At 45.3% G+C, this 17,256-nt stretch overlaps 1 protein-coding gene across 1 annotated transcript in view; it reads right to left on the bottom strand.

Annotated features, from left to right (window-relative positions):
- Positions 1–17,256, bottom strand: part of RCL1 (RNA terminal phosphate cyclase like 1) — a 50,569-nt gene that overhangs the window by 25,630 nt on the left and 7,683 nt on the right. The window contains exons 3-6 of the mRNA XM_075931636.2: positions 16,130–16,305; positions 8,784–8,858; positions 6,364–6,488; positions 5,465–5,590 (exon numbers count right to left, since the gene is read on the bottom strand). Coding sequence (XP_075787751.2) covers positions 5,465–5,590; positions 6,364–6,488; positions 8,784–8,858; positions 16,130–16,305 — 502 coding nt within the window. The remainder of the gene's footprint in view (positions 1–5,464; positions 5,591–6,363; positions 6,489–8,783; positions 8,859–16,129; positions 16,306–17,256) is intronic.

Raw genomic sequence — 17,256 nt, forward strand, 5'->3', positions numbered from 1 at the left:
ATGCTTTAGGGATTATGCAAGGAAATAAGGTGATTCATTTCCTGAAGATGCTGGCATAGAGGAAGGGATTCTGAAATCCTTTTTACCATGGAAGCTGAAATCCAGGATAGTGCACAAGATTGATTAGTCATTACTAATCCTATTTATCCACAAGAGGGGAACGACACTGGAAATGAAAGGGCAGGCTTCCACATGCTACCCTGCTAATGTGTTCCAGCCAAAACTGAGGAACCAATTGCAAGAATGGGAGGGGAATTCAGTCTCCAGGTCCATTAAGTCCTTAACCCTTCTCCATAAAGGCTTCCAATCCAGGTGCCACATGCCAAAGTATTTTACAATGCAGACCAGTCTAAAGGAGTTTGTCTCAATTCATTCGAAGACTAAAGTAATTTTTTTCTCACGGTACTGTGGGGGAGAGGAGAGAGAGATGGCTCAGGGCAGGGAACGTGATTCAACAGTACCTGTAAGAAATGCAAGTATGGGTTTGAGTGCTGGGGGCTCAGGAGAGAGGTAGGTAGGTGTGTGTGTGTGTGTGTGTGTGTGCGCGCGCGCGTGCGCACGAATCAGGGTTGGGGTGTGTGAAGAGGGGCTCAGGGAAGTAGGGGCTGAAGCCTCCCTGAGATTTGAACCAGAACGCCTCTTGCTGTTCCTCTTCCTCACTCATGGAGTGAGGGGGAAGCATACAGCGTAAATCACTCATTCCTCTGCCTCGTCCCTTCCCCAGGCAGGAGGGAGAGGAATGCAGGCACATTATGTAAGCAGGATAAAAAGAAAGAATGAATTTCACATATACAAAATGGGAAATGACTGCCTAGGAAGGAGTACGCGGCAAAAAGGAATCTAGGGGTCGCAGTGGAACACAAGTTAAATGAGTCACCATAGTGACACTGTTGCAATAAAAGCAAATATTCTGGGATACATTAACAAGACTGTTGTAAGCAAGACATGAGTCGTAACCCTTCACAGCTCTACTCTGCACTGATTAGGCCTCAACGGGAGTACTGTATCCAGTTTTGGGAACCACATTTCAAGAAGGATGGGGGAAATTGGAGAAGGTCCAGAGAAGAGCAACAAAAATGATTAGAGGTCTAGAAAACATGACTTATGAGGGCAAATTGAAATAACGGAGTTTGTTTAGTCTAGAGAAGAGAGAGCGAGGTTAACAGCAGCTTTCAAGTACCTAAAAGGCTGTTACAAGGAGGAGAGAGAAAAATAATTTTCCTTAGCCAGTGATGATAGAACAAGCAGCAATGGAGGTTTAAGTTGGACATTAGGAAAAACTTCCTAACTATCAGGGAGGTTAAACACTGAAATACATTTTCTAAGGAGGCTGTGGAATCTCCATCACTGGAGATATTTAAGTGCAGGTGGACAGACATCTATCACAGATGATCTAGACAGTGCTTGGTCTTGCCGTCAGGGCAGGGGACTAGACTGGATGACCTCTCAAAGTTTCTTCTAGTTCTAGTGTTCTGGTTCTATGAATCTCAGGGGGAGGTGAGCTTAAGCCTCTCTGCCCTACCTAAATGGTACCTAGAGGGGGGCTCTTGGGGTTGAGGCTAAGGGTTAATAGAGTAATTGATTAACTGGTAAGCAAAAGCTTATAGGTTAATGCTACAGACTACATACATTTCCCTTCCTCCCTCCCAACCAGTAAAGTTTTTTTAGCAGGCTGGCCAGCAGCCTGGCTCAGTACTGACTCAGGCCGGGTGCAGGACGTATCCCCGCTGTGGCTCTGCATTTAAGGTGTATTAGGTGTTGGGCGGGCAGGCAGCTCAGCTCAGTTCCTGTTCACACCACGTCCGGGAGCTCAGACACACCTCCTTCCCCAGACATGGGCTGCTGCCATCCTGCAAGAGGAGCTGATTTTTAAACTGGCTCCCCTCGCAGACTAGCTCCTGCCTGGCATCCGCACTGCTGTCGCCCCCGCCCCCGGGGACTATAGAATAGTCAACTAACTGATAAGAATTCATGAGGTTACTCGACTATTCAATTCACCGATAGTAAACATTCCTAGTTGGGGCAGCCCCAGACTGGTTGGGGACCTGCCCCCATCCAGCCTCAGTCATCTTCCTGGCTGCACACTGCCTTTCTTTTCACCTCAGAGTTCATTTCTTTTTACCACTTTGCTGTCAAGTAAAATCATGCCCCAGAAGTAAAAAGCTTCACAATCTTGGCTTAACTTATAGCCAACACCTATTCTGTGAAGATTTTTAGATTTGCAAACACAACCAGTTACAGGGTAGCACTTAAAATTCCATTTTCAGAAGCAGCCTAAATTCATTAAAAGCCCCTTGCTAGATACTTGGGAATTTTTATCTTTATTCTAATGTAAAGAGGTGTGAGCTGTTCTGACTCAAAGGCCCTGTAAGTACAAAGGACTTCACTTTTCAGCAGTTCCCAATGGCTATGACTGGAGTTGTGGATATTCAACACTTCTGAAAATCCAATGCAAAGTATTGCATTTACAATCATTTGCAGACATACAAGGCACCACACAAGGGGCAAAATGCACCCAGTAAGATAGGCACTTATACGGCCCTAATCACACCAATAACTAAGGGCCTCAAAACTATTTATGGATTTTATCTGCAACACCTTTATGAACTAGAAGTATTACCGACATTTTACAAGTGGGAAACTTAGGCACAGATTGGATTAAATGACATCACACAGGATGTCTTGTGGCTGAGCTGCAAACAGAGACTACCTCTTTTAAGTCCCAACTCAATGCCACATCTGCTTAGCTCCCCTTCCTATCCACAACTTGTCAGACTCCAGGCCCCAAAGCATCTGCAATAGAAATTCTGTATGAAAACACAAAAGGGAAAGTAAGTTGGAGGCAAGTATGAAGGGCTGTGTTCTGTCCTTAAATGCAAGCACAGGGCTCCCTTGGACTACAGCAGGACTCATGGGCATGCATACAAGAACTCGGCACAATTTTTATGATCAATACCTTACAGACAGACAGACAGACAGACACCCACCCACCCACCCACCAAGGAGTCCAGTGGCACCTTACAGACTAACAGATTTATTTGGGCATAAGCTTTCATGGGCTGGAACCCACTTCATCAGATGCAGCTGATGAAGTGGCTTTTTGCCCACGAAAGCTTATGCCCAAATACATTTGCTAGTCTTTAAGGAGCCACTGGACTCCTCATTGTTTTTGCAGATACAGACTAACATGGCTCTCGTACCACTACTACCCCTCTCGTACCACTACTAACACAGAAGTTCAAGTGTCCTTCACAGTGTTTATAACACATCAGTCTTTTGAATCTTTTGGAGAAAAACAGTTTTGTAGATGATCATTCACGTCGCCAAATAAGCATGCGCAATGCCCTTTTATTCCTTTGTCCACTTACCAGCCTGTTTTCAGTTAAAGCATTTCCCCTTCCCTGTGGTCAAAACAAAACAGCTCCACATACCATATCAGAACTACAATATACCCATGTTGCTTCACTTTCATGTTTTGCTAATGAACAGATCAATAAAATGTAAGAGTACAATGACTTTGAATGCTGCTAAAAACAAGTAGTCCTGTGGCACCTTAGATACTAACAGAAACAAATAGTACCATGAGCTTTTGTGGGCAAAACCCACTACTTCAGATGAGATGATCGAGTGGAGAAAGAAAAGGGGAGAGGGAAGGAGAGGGAAGAAAAAAAATAAAGCACCAGTCAATTGCAGTCCTGGTGCTAATGACGCTAATTGAGTAGGCTGAAAGTGTCCCATACTTAGCTTTTGATGTCAATAGTGTGTTGAATGTAAGGAAAGCTCATTTTATAATGGTAACCAGGGCAAGTCTTTGTTCAGATCAAGGATGTATGTGTGATCGTGTGTGCATGCATACGTATGTAAATTACCACGTGTATGTCAGTAATGAGTTCTGCCATATTTAAATTGCTTAGTCTAACCATGCAGGTACCAGGGATGTTAAATTTTGATTAATGAACTGAGTAGTCGATAGAATTTCCATCGACTACAGACAGTCCCCGGGTTACGTACAAGATAGGGACTATAGGTTTGTTCTTAAGTTGAATTTGTATGTAAGTCGGAACTTGCTCCAGATTCAGCTGCTGCTGCTGAAACTGACCAGGGGCTGACTACAGGAAGCTGGAGGCAGAATTGCTCTGCCCCCAGCTTCCTGGAATCAGCCAATGATCAGTTTCAACAGCGGCTGAATCTCGAGCCTGGGACAGAACAGCTGGGCTGCCAGGTAGGTCCCTGCAGGACCAACCCGGCAGCACCCCAGCTGCTCTACCCCAGGGTCCACAACAAAAGCCTGGTCTGCTGGGGGGGAGGGGGCACACTAGCTGTGCCCCCCCCCCAGCAGACCAGGGACATGGGGAGCAAAGCCGCAGCAGCTTTGCTCCCGGTGTCCCTGGTCTGCTGGAGACGGTCCCCAGCAGACCAGGGACACCCGGAGCAAAGCTGAGGAGGCGGAGGGGTCCCGCGCCTCCCCGGCTTTGCCAGAGCAAAGCCTCAGAGGCGCGGGACCCCTCCGCCTCCCCGGCTTTGCTCCAGGTGTCCCTGGTCTGCTGGAGATGGTCCCCAGCAGACCAGGGGCACCCGGAGCAGCTTTTCTCACCCCGGAGGTCGAGGTGGCGGGACCGCTGCGCTCTGGGCGGTCCCGCTGCCTGTGAGCTCCGGGGCGAGAAAGCCCTGTTCCTAAGTGCGGATCCGACATAAGTCGGATCCGCGTAACTCGGGGACTGCCTGTACTTGATTAGTTAATAAGGGGGCGCTTGCTATCCTGCTGTGCCTCTCCCTTTGAAATATACAAGAGTGGCCTGTGGCTTTTGTACATTTAAAAAGGGAGAGGTGCAGCAGCAGGGACACCTCTGCCCCCCCGAACATGGTGCTGGGGGAACCAGCTTTTAAGTCAGCTCCCCCTAGCACCAGATCCTGCTCCCCTGGCCCTTGCTGCCTCTCTCTGATAGAGGCAGCAAGAAGGGGGAAGCAACTAGTCAAGTGACTATCGACTATTCGATACACTTACGCTTATGGGACAGTCAACTAGTTGCTTACAGCCCTAGCAGGTAGTACCATTTCTAGTAAGAAAACTATAAGCTAATACAAGTTGTAGCCTTCACACCGCACCTACTGCACTCACTGAGCTTTTTTTTTTTGCAAGTTATACGTTAGACTAACACAACAAATTAAACACCGAAGAAAGCATTTGATGAAATGCTACCTTTAGTGGATGGATTATAATGTTATGTTGCATATTTAAGAAGTACACTGCATAAATCTAGACACAATATTTTGAGGATATGCACAAGTGAGTATTTCATTTTTCTTGTAAAGACTCATTAATTAAATGGCAAAACCAATAACCAGGTCCTGAGGATTAAATGCACCATCAAACCTGACAGCATACATTGGTCCAAGCTACCAAAGTTTTAAAAAAAAGTTAGTATGATTTTAAATAAGATTCCTTCGAATCCTTGAGACTTACTTTCCAGAACTGGTCCCCTTCATATGATCTGTATAGATATAAATATCTGGTATAAACTTATTTAGGATGCTTCTTGCAGAATCCACAATTCTGTTTGCTATATGTGGTGACACTCTGACAGAATACCTATGTTAGGAAGTCAAGGAATTTATTATGATAGGAAAGTACTTTAAACTAGAAAGATAGCTAGTACACAAAGAGATTTCAATACATTCTTTTGGATATTTGGTTTTGCAATCTATGTCCACTCATGGACATCAGCCCATCTTTCAACCTGAATATATACTTTTCTACAGTTGCATGAATTCTTATTGCTTTCTACACATTTTTTCATCATTATCTAATTTCAACAGTGAAGCCTATGCCAAACACCACCCTATCTATTACACACTTGTGTGCTGTGCAGTACAAATTGAGCTTAAATTTAGGCTCTTACCTTACATACATTTAGGATAATTTACCATAAAAAAAGGAGCCTAACAGTTTATCCTACAATAAACCTATCAAGGATTTTCTTTTAAATACATCTAATAGTGTGATTTTTTTTGGGGGGAGGGGGAAGGAGTATTGCTACATGTCACACAGATGTAGAACTGGAAAAGACCTCGAGAGGTCATCTGGTCCAGCCTCCCAAGCTGAAGCAGGAGTAAGTGATGGGAAAGCACTTCTATTTTCCTTGCTACTTAAGGAATTCTGTTAAAAAACCCCTCTCACCTGTTATTGTATTTAATTGTATTTCTGTTGCTATTTGGATAAGGCCTTCACAGTGGTGTGCTGCGGTCCAAGCACAACCATATGCATTTATATTACTATGGTGGCTGTTGAACATCACAATAAATTGCAATCTGCATAAGCTTAATGAAAAAAAAAAAAAAAACCACCACACAGGAAAAAGATACGCTGTTCCTCTGATCCGTTTGATTTTGCCCGGGTCTGTGAACTGAATGGGTCGCAAGACTTTCCTAACTGGACAGGCAAATATCACCTCCCCACCTCCTTTTGGAGGCATTCCTCTTCTAGTGATCTGGACACCAGAGTTTTTATTAAAAAAAAAAAAAAAAAGAGAAAATAGGTTAGCAAACAATGGACGAATACATCTATACATTCACACTGATGGCTTTTATTCCACTTATACTATACTAGAACATTAACAGTAGAGGCCAATGTCATGTGAATACAGGACAGTCAACGCTAACACCCAAGGCAATGCTAGAGCTAATTTACACCAAGAGATAAAGATAATTTTCTAGCTCATTTAAAAAGGGATGGGCAATGCCTGCCACTGAAGATTAGGTGAAAGGAGCAATAAAAGCAGATCTGTGCTTTGACACTACAAAATGACTTGCTTCTGAAGGAATGTAATGAAGCGTCTCAGGGTGCGTCTACACTGCAGGGCTTAATTCAAAATAAGCTACGCAAATTGAGCTACATCAATTACATCTCTTATTTCGAAATAAGCTATTTCGAACTAAGGAGCATCCACACAGCACTTATGAAATAGAGCACTCTTCTTCCAACTTCCCTATTTCTCATACAATGAAGGTTATAGGAGTCGGAGTAAGGAGTCCTCCAGTTGACAGTATTTCGACACTACTTTGAAATAACGTCCTGCTGCTTAGATGCGGAATAAGTTATTTCAGAAAAGTGCTAGTTATTTCGAAATACTGTTGCAGTGTAGCCATACCCTCAGTTGCTTAGCATGCAAAGGACTAAATCAAGTCCCCAATCCATCGTCATAAAACAAAGCAACAAGGATACAGATGCTTCAGCCTGTTAGAAACAGCAAATATTTTAAATAACTAACCCTCATGCATGCCAAATTTATTTTATTTGTTTATATATAAAGGAGAATGTTTGTATGTCTGTGTGCTAATAACTTGGGCACTAGAAGAGCTACCACAACCAAACTTTGCATGGGGTAACCTTTCCTCCAGGAGAAGGTTTTAAGGTACTTTTGGCAGTGCGGGGAGAAGCAGCTTCCTGGAGGAAGCAGCATCCTGGAGGAAGCAGCAGGGAGTGTCACTTACTAAGGCCAGCGGTGGAGGCGCGAGGCGAGGGGCGGCACTCCTAGCGGCAGCTGCCCCACTTGCCTCTACCAGGCCATTCCACTGCACAGGCACGTCCGGGGCGGGGAGCCCCCTCCTCCCTCCCACCCATGATGGCACTCGGCCTGGGCCCCTCCCCTCTGGCAGCAGCCAAGGGTTGCCAAGCGGCGAGCTGGAGCTCGCAGCTGCCGCTAGAGGGCAGTTGCGGGTGCAGTGGGGAGGCGGCGGCAGTGGCGGTGCTGGGAGCGGCCCGGGGTCTGGTGCAGCTTCCTGGTTGTGTGGCGGGGAGTCCGGCACCTGCTTGGCGCGGCCTGTGGGAGAGGGGAGCCCCCAGCGCGGCCCCATGGTGCGGCAGGTAGCAGGGCAGGCAGCAGGGTAGTTGTCCCCCGCAGTACCTGTAGCCCCGGGCGCGAGCTGGGCCGCCCCGCCCACCCTAAGTCCAGTGCTCACTCCCTCCCGCCCACCCCTCACACAGGGCACCCCGGCAGGACCCCACTGCCCACCCCGAGCAATGCAACTGCAGCTTGTGTGTGTGTGGGGGTGTGTGTGTGTGTGTGTGTGTGTATATATATATTTTACACACACACACACACACACACACACACACACACACACACACACACACACTTAAAAAAAAAGGTCAGCCCAGTCAGACACTCCTACCTGGCAGGAAAAAGTGCAGAAGACTTTTTGTTTTGTCTAGCCTTTTTTTTTTTTTGAGGGTTAGCTTTATAGGGACCACAATTTCTTCTCCATACCCCACCCTTAGCCTTAGAGCCAGATTTTTGGATTTGTTAAAGGTACAATAATTAGTGGCTTGAAAGAGAGAAGCCTCCTCAAACTAGAGGCAGCTCTGAATTTGGATAAGACAGTAGATTCTACGGTTGGCCGTCTGCACTAGTGGAAAGGGACAGGGCAGGGAAGAGAGAAGATCTCCCTGAATGACTGAATGGGAGGAAACGATGCTGAGCTTTTTTGGGGAGGCAGGAGAACATGAAGCAGAAGGAGAAAGACTCCAGGCTTGCCCTCTCCAATCTCTCCCACTCGATAATCTGGGCATTTCTCCACCACTGTGCACTGATGAGTCTGGTTTGCTAATGCCCTAAAAGGTTAACGAGATGGGCAAACTATTTAGTAACACATGTAATAAAAACCTAGTGATGATAGTACATCTCCTAAAGACAGTAGAAGGCAGGAAGCATATAGCTCTGTGAGAACCAGGGCAAAAATATCACTTTAGTCAATGCTAAATGAAAGTAATTAAAAATTCTTACCTTCAGTTCAAAACTTTCACTGTCGATTCCAAATTTCTTCAGCAAGGGCAGAGCTGTTGCCTTAAGTACATCCACCTAGAATAAATCACAAGAAGCCAACCTCTTTACTACCATGGCAATATTTATGTTAAAGGACAGTTAAAGAACCAAGTAAAGGTTTTTAAAGGATGGTCAATTATGAGTAGTCTAAGAAGAATGGGTTCTCCAGTCTAAACAATGAGGAATTATTATTTCTTTAGTGAATCTAGCTTAGTTTGCATGCTTTGCATTAAACTCCTTAGTCATCTGCTTTGTTCTGCTTGTTACCTTTTTAACCATTTAAAAATACACCTTTTTGTAGTTAAATGTATAATAGTATAACCCAGTTTTGTAATTCCTAACAGGGAGGAGGAGGAAGCTGTGCATACCTTTCTCCACACTGAGGAAGAAGGCGAATTTCATATAATTTGGTTCGTACCCCAGGGGATGTGAATTCCTGGGGCTGTGGCATGTCCCTTAAATTGAGCCTTCCCAGAGCTGATCTCAGGCTTTGTCTGCACTTAACAGTTTAAAGCTCAGCCATGGCCATACTTTAAAGTGACTGTGCAGCCGTGCTCTATGTTGCCTGGTTGACATTGGTGCTTTACAGTGCTGCAACTGGCTGTGCTCAGGGGAGGAGGTGTTTTTTCACACCCCCGGGCCAGAAAGTTGCAGTGCTGTGATGTGCCAGTTTAGAACTGGCCTCAGTGTCTGTTCATTCTGTAGCTGGGTGCAGCCCTACCTGCGTGTTGCTGCAGGAGGCTTAAGAGCCTGGCTCAGCAAGACAGGGTTAAAGGGTGCCCAGGATGGCAGAAAAGGGGGGGCTCATTTGTATCTTCAGCATATCAGGTGGTCTCCCGGGTGGCATCCATCACACATACACATGAGTCAACAACTCTGCCAACAAGTTTTGAAAGTTATCTTAAAATCCTGGCACTTTATCTGGGTTACTCAATGTTTTTCTCTCTAGAAAACATTCTGGTTCTTGGAAAAAGAACAGCCCTACTATGCAAGTTAGAAACCCTCTTTTGCAACCCACTGGGTTGAAATACTCCTGAGAAGCCATCTATGGGGGAAAGCATATTATACCACAACACTGGACCAGCTCCACTTAAAATCCAAGTTTTACTTCAACAACTACAAGATGTATTGTAATACTGTAGTCCCCAAACAAGTTCAAGATAGTACTGGGCACTGTACGGATACATAAGACTGTCCTTCTCCCAAATAGCTCACAATCTAAACAGATAAGTGAGGGAGTCTGAAGAATAATTATTATCCCCATGATGCAGAGAAATTAAGGGTTTGCCCAAGGTCACACAGGTCTGAGCAAAGATGAGAACTGACCCTGGATCTCTTAGAGCCCTGTCTAGTGCCTTAGCTACAAGCTCCCTTGGATAGCAGCTGTTCCCTCATCAGAGCCTTAGCTGTAAACAACCACAAACTGCCAGGCTCAATCAAGGTTGGGCTGTCATAACAAAACTCAGTGCTGAGTTATAAAGATGCTGCCAGGCTTAATAGCTCTGATGACTGGTTGGTTACCCTAAGGATGTTAAGAAGTAGGTATTTGGCTAACTGTGTAGTCAATACAATTTGTATTGACTACGTTCGTCGATAAGGAGAGGCGCTCTGCAGAGCTGCAGCAGAGGTAGTGGGGACCACAGTGGGCTTTTACTACTTTTAAAATGCACAGCCACAGTGGGAGTAGGTCTGGGACCTGGCATAAACCAGGACCGAGCAGTCCCGGATCACAGCGCCTCTGCCTCCGCTTCCTCTCCCCCTGCACTGAGGAGACGGTGCTGGGGGAACTGGCTTTTAATCTGGCTCCCCCCAGCACTAGCTCCCTGCCCCTTACTGCCTAGGCCTATCGGGTAGTCGACTAATCGACTGCTCTTTTACATCCCTTGGGTACACTTAAAATTGGTTAGTGTGGTGAGGAAATGTTTCCTCCTTTCCCCTTTTATTGTATTAAAAAACAAAATCATTTTAAAAAAAAAAGTTATTGGCTTGCCAAGAAACATTTTAAAAGCCACAATTTTAATGAGGCCACAACTAAAATGAACCCCAGCAATAGGTAATCCTCCTTCTCCTAGACAGCCATTAGTTAAAACTTTCCTCAACACAGCGCCTATTCCTGTTAACACAGATAACGCTGTCACATTGGCAGAAAGTCAGATTGGCTCCAGCAGCAATAGGAAAACGGGATTTAGAAAACAGAAAAGGACAAAAAGTCAGCAGGGAAAAGTTGTGTTTTCATGTTTTCAAGAGGGGAGTCCAAACAGCTGTTGAATTTAAGCCGATTAATGGATGGGTTTGTTTTTTTAATTGCTCCCCAGCTAGAACTCTCTCTCTCTCTCAACTTCATGCCAGCGTGAATAAGATTTCAATTACAAAGTCCTGGAACTCAGATCTTACGTTAGCACTCAAGAGCCCAGATGAGGTTAAAGAATTGTTATGGGCTAGATATTTTTAAACCAGATTACAGCAGCCATAGCTGCATTTGCTGCATGTCAGGATAATCTCAATCTGTTTTCCCCTTGTTTGCATGGTATCCTAGTGAGAATCTCTCTCCTCCGCTTCATAAAGAGGCACACTGCCCACCTGAATAAGACAGAGAGACAGGGGTTTTTGAATAGTCTGAAGCTGTCCCAAATCTAGATCTGAGTTTGGCAAATCTCCCAAGTCAGGAAGGGGCAGGCCTAGACAGATCACCATGTAAATTCCAGAGTACTGCAGGGCACTGTCTTGGTGACCCAAAAGAATGGCAGAATTTCTCTTCCCAGCCACTCGCGTCACTTCTCTATGAATGCCCCAGCATGGCAGTAAGGGCACCCTGCAGCAGCTAGGCATGCTGTCTTTCTGGCAACATGTAAAACTGAAGTACCAAAATCTCAGTCACTGAAATCATGTCACTTGTAACAGTGGGAGTGTCAACAGCTGGGCTCGGCATACATCCAGGCTGGAACATTTTCCCTGCTGTTCAATTGCTCCTGTTGTATCCTCTGCTTCCTGCCAGTGGTTACATTGCATGGCTGCCTGCTGTTAAACAGCTGTTTGCTTCCCCCAATGGCAGGTGATGGGTATATTTGTGCACAGTCAAGAAGACGCTTCTGCATCCAAAGCACTATGGGCCCGATCCACAGCCTAGAGAAGCCTTTCCACAAGTCCTCCATTTGTGGAAGGCATCACCTTTTCACCCATCTGCATCACTAGTAGCCCCCCCCCCCCCCCGAGAGAGGCAGGGGTTTCTGCTAGAGCCCTTCTCCCCTTCCTTAGGGAAGACTTATTGGAGATGGTGAGGTAGGTACCCTTCCTTGGAAGGGGATAAGAAGCCAGGCATCTCCTCCTCCTCCCCTCCTTCATAGGCCAAGGGAGGAAACAGCGAAAGTTCAGCAAGAGGAGCATGGAGTCAGCCATGGAAGGTGTCTGAAAGGTATCAGGAGCAGGAGTGCACACAGCCTGGGCCTGCCAATGGGAAGATAACAAGGGGCAAGGAGGGAACAAGCCTGGCTCTGTAGAGATCAACCAAATAATCTTCATTGTCCTTGCTCACCAGCCCAGGGTAGAACTCTGAAGGAATCAGCAGGGCCTGCTGCAACTTCCCCTCCCGCCCACCTGCTCTGCAGCAGAACTGAGGCAGACCGAGCGTGCTTTCCCCACAGCCGCAGCTGCACTCTGTGACCTTTCGTTAATGGTCCCAGGTTTTTCCCCGGCTGCTGCAACAGTTGGGGGCAAGGAGTCTGGGGGGCTGCTTTTCACAATGAAAGCTTAGATCCCGCAGGTGAAGACAAGACTGGCCCTGCTCACCAGTGGATGCTCCCCCCTCAATTCAAGCCGGCTGACCCTACTGTAAATCTGGTAATGACAGTTACAATGCAAGTGCTATCCACAGAAGTGGCTGTCTGTCTTGTCCTGATATTCAACTCTTAGGGAGAGATTCTCTTCTCGTGCTAATTACAGTGGGGAAAAGCATCCCCTTTTAAAACAAATTAATTCCAAAATGGTGTTCTATTTTGTCCATCTGTGTATATGGCTCCAAGACCTGGTCTATTTACTAAAAAGAGCAAATTAACATTAACATTTTTTGGACAAATGTCCACTATACCTTTTCTATGCATAGCTCCAGGGCACCATCTGCTTATAAAATAATCAAACCCCACATCCATTTAAGACGCACTATATTTACCAACAGGGATCCCTATTCAGGACAGAGTTGAAGCATGTGTTTAATCCGTAGTCCATACACACAACTGCATTAATTTGACAAGAGGTATATTTTTATATAATTTTTATGAAAACAAAGTAAAAAACGCTGCATAAATAACTTTAAACCTGGCTTATGCCAGCAAAAGTGCTCACGCAGGGGCTTTGCACAGATTTAACTAGCACTTGATTTTTCGATCAATGTTCGTTGAACTGGTGTAATGTCTGCATATAGACAAGATCTAAGGCCTGCCTCAACACACATCAGTTTTTCTGAATGAAGCCTAAATGTTTAGATGTGTGTCAAAGCTGAATTAAAATCAACATTTAAGCCTGGGTGCTTTTGTCCATTCTACAAGGAAGACTTTCTTCACCGCAGTCATAGCGAGACAGTCAATTTAAAATAAAATTGCCTTTTTTTAAAAACTTTTTTTTTTAAACTTTGCGGTTCAGTGAATATCTAAAATAGCAGCAAGTGAAAGACAGGAATTTTTTTTTCAATTTCATTCTGTGCCATTTGACAGCCTTTTATGTAAAGTTCTTTGGAAATTCTCTGATGGAATGTTTTTCTGTCCAAGAATGCCAAATTGTCAAAATTAAAATGTTTTGGGAGACTGTGATTTTGCTGGTTACAGTGTTCCAGGTTTCCTAGCAGCTCACCCACCTGGTAGCAATTACCTCTTTCCACATAGCTCTAATACCCAGTTTCAGTTTCCCCTCCCATTTGTGTGGATGTTTACAAAGGAACAGTGCAAAGAAAACATTTTTTGTAACTACAGTTGCTTGTTGTTTTAAACCATAAGCACTGGCTGGGAGACAGAAAGGCCAGTCTAACATCTGTAGCTGTACTCAGTGCACTTTTTTGAACTGGTTAGATTTCCAGCTGAAAGGCCCTTTAATCTAATCACAGAAAGGACAGCAGTGAAAGTAAACACCAGTGCTCTTTCAGCCAATAGCTTTGAAACGGACATCACCTTTGCATTTTAACTCACATCTTCCTCACTCCTCTTCTATGCTAAGGCTGTGTCTACACTAGGGTTTTTGTGCAAACACCCGCGGAGCATCCACACCTCAAGCGCTTTTTTGCACAATAAAATTTACAGTAGAACGGCAGAACAGAGGGCTTTTTGTAGTATAGGTATACCTCTTTCTATGAGGAATAACTCCTTTTTGCGCAAGACTTCTTGCACAAAAAGGTGCGTGTGGGCTCTCAACAAGGGTTTCTTGCACAAAAAGAGCCCATCAGAAAAAGCACAGGTGCTCTGATGGCCATTCTCTAAATGGCAATCACAGCTTTCTTGCACAAGAACGTCCATGCAGCATGGACGCTCTCTTGCGCTAAAGCTCATCACTTTTGCGATGTGCTTTTGTAGCGTGGACACGCTTTTGTGTAAGAAGTTTTTGCGGAAGCTATCTTCTGCTAAAAGCTTCTTGCACAAAAAGCCTGCAGCATAAACGTAGCCTAAGACTTTAGATGGAGAATTAAGCTGTCATGAATGCAATTCATTGCAACTGTGGCGAATTTCATATGGTCATTTAAACTTGTGTTCTTATTAGCTTCTCTCTCAACAATCAGGCTGTTTCCTTTCTGCAAATAGGGTAAGACAGCTAAGTAAATTATGTACAATATGTTTGCTACTGTAATTGAATTACTGTTGCATGACCTTTGTTTCAGATGAACTTCAGGCTTCATTTTAGCATCCATATAAATCTGCACAATGCATGCAATAAAAAGCACTCCTGCTTCACAGAAACTGCCTTTCAAAGTTTCAGACATAATTTTCTCTTTTTATAGTACTCTGAAGGGGGAAAAAAAAAAAAAATCAACCTCTCTCATCCTTATGATTAGGAAAAGCAAACTTAGTGGAGGAGCAAATGGCAGGGCCCAACGTGAAGCCTGGAAAGACTAACCAGGAAAGGATGAGGAGCAGAAGCAGCACAGAACTGGAGTCAGGAACTGTGGGTTAGAAGCTAGAGATGGGACCAGGATGCACAGTGGAGGGGGGAGGCACAGAGAAAGGGTGGGATGGAAGGTGCCAAAGCTGCAGCCATGTGAAGGGAGCCGTGTGTGCAGAAGCAGAAAGAAATAGTTTTTGGATACTTTGGCATCAGATGTTCTGTTAATGGCTAACCTTTCTGGCTTGGTCTGACTATCTTTCACTTTCTCTATTTTTTGCCTTCTGCTGTATTTTGGTCTCTCTCTGTCTTTCAGTGGTCTTTCGCTCCATTTTATGTTGGTCTGCAGTGTTGCCTTCTCACCCACCAACCCTTATTTCTTGGTGTTGTGGTCTCTCCCTTCTTGCTCACCTTCTGTGGTGTTCCCTTGTCCGTGTTTGCTCCACTTCCCTGTGTTGCATTATCCTATCCCTCTTGGTTTCTCCTTGCGTTTCTTTCTAACTCAAAGGCAGTGAGACACCACATGCGATTTTCATAAGTGCCTTGGTGCCTATCTGCATATTACAAATCCGGCCCTATGCTATTGGGGCCACAATCCCATGCTCAGGGCAACCCTGTGGATTCTCCAGCTTCCCTGTTCTGTGTACTCCCCTTGAAGCGCTAGTTCTGGAGACTGTGAAAGAAACACAGGACACCAGGTTCTCACCTGTACTACAACTCTTACGTTCTTGGAAATAGCTGTTGAGACTCGCTAGGGTTTGAAAGAACTGAGGAATGGGGGAAAGACTTATTTTGATTTAAGAGACTATCTGAAATATGTGGTGGCTTGCATAAACCAAACCCCAAACAAGATGGGGGAGAAGGAGATAGTGGACTTGCAAATGACTGGGTGTGGTTTCTGAAAAGCTCTCTGCCCCCCTCCCCCACCCCAAGAAGGAAAACTAGGGCAGTGGCAGGTTATGCTGGATCAGTAAGCCCCTGGTATAGAGCTAAAAAGTCTCTTCCCCTCTCTAGCTTCCATGATCCCAAATTGTTGTGTGCCAATATTGAAGGAGAGCACATGACTGAAATGTGGGGTGTGTTTCGTGATTTACCTGATTTATCAGCCCAAGGTATAATGTAGCTCCAAGCATATAGAATCCTACTTAAAAATACAATGGGGGGTTTTCATGGTTGGGGTGGGAAGAAGAAAGAGCTGCCAGGGCACTTAATGAAGTTTTGTTACTTACTGAAGGGTCTACTTGGTCATTGGTTACTCCTCTGAGGACGATTCTTAATGGATGTTTCATGAAAGGCGCCAAGCAGAGCAGACTTTCCAAATAATAGCCAATACTACGGTGAGGGCTGCAGTCATGTTCCAACACGCCCCCGTACAGAAGGCCAGGCTGATAATACAGGGTGGTACCTTTTGAGAGCGAAGAAAAACAAGTGTCATTACCACACTGGAATCTAAGGAAGTTAAACGCTCTTCTCTGCCATGACAACAGCAGTAGAAGCACGTCGAACTGGAGCAGACAGCTCTTCCAAGGCACTCCTCCCCATTAGGGATGTAAAATGTCAATTCATTGGCTATTTAAATAGTTGATGCAATTTGCATCAAGTATTCGATTAGTCGATAAGGGCACCTCCACCTCTGAATCTCATCTCAACTCAAAGGCAAAAGTGCTGCAGGGAGTCGGGGGTCAGCTAGAGTCCCCTGCTGGCCCCAGGCTGCACGTGGTGTTTCAAAGCGACAGTCCCCTGGCTCCACATGGTGCTGCCACTTCGAAGCATCCCCTCCTTTCCCACCCCCCACCTTACTGCCTCGTTCTGATAGAGGCAGCAAGAGGGGGGCAAGCGACTAGCCGACTAGCGTGTTGACTGTCCAATAAGCATTTGCTTATCAGATAGTTGACTAGTTGCATCCCTACTTCCAATCCCAGTTACCTCAGCACCTCACTCTGCAGTTCCTGGCTCACCAGGTCTGAGGAGCAGGAGGGCCAGATTTTAACATCATGTATCATGTTTCACCCATAAATCAGGGGAATCTATCAGTTACCACCATCAAGGCCAATGAACAGCTACACTAGCAACTTTCACTGGCCCAGTGAGAAAGGGCAACCTCAGCACGGAGTTCATGCTGGCAGATCAGCTGCCTTACTGATTCTGTGCAGTCTTTCCATAAGCACCATTCACAATGAAGCCAATGGGGACTAGGGTGGCAAGACTGAAGAGGAATCTAGTAGTCACCCCCAGAAAAACAAGGAGAGCGCAAAGGAATACGTTGTTTGAAACATAAAATCAACCGAGTGGCGCTCATACTGGGCATACGGTCAGTACTAACTCAGGACTTCCCTGCATTAGAGATTTTTGTACA

This window comes from Pelodiscus sinensis, chromosome 6 (assembly GCF_052426305.1).
Source record: "Pelodiscus sinensis isolate ZL-2025 chromosome 6, ASM5242630v1, whole genome shotgun sequence".
NCBI classification, from domain to species: Eukaryota; Metazoa; Chordata; order Testudines; family Trionychidae; genus Pelodiscus; species Pelodiscus sinensis.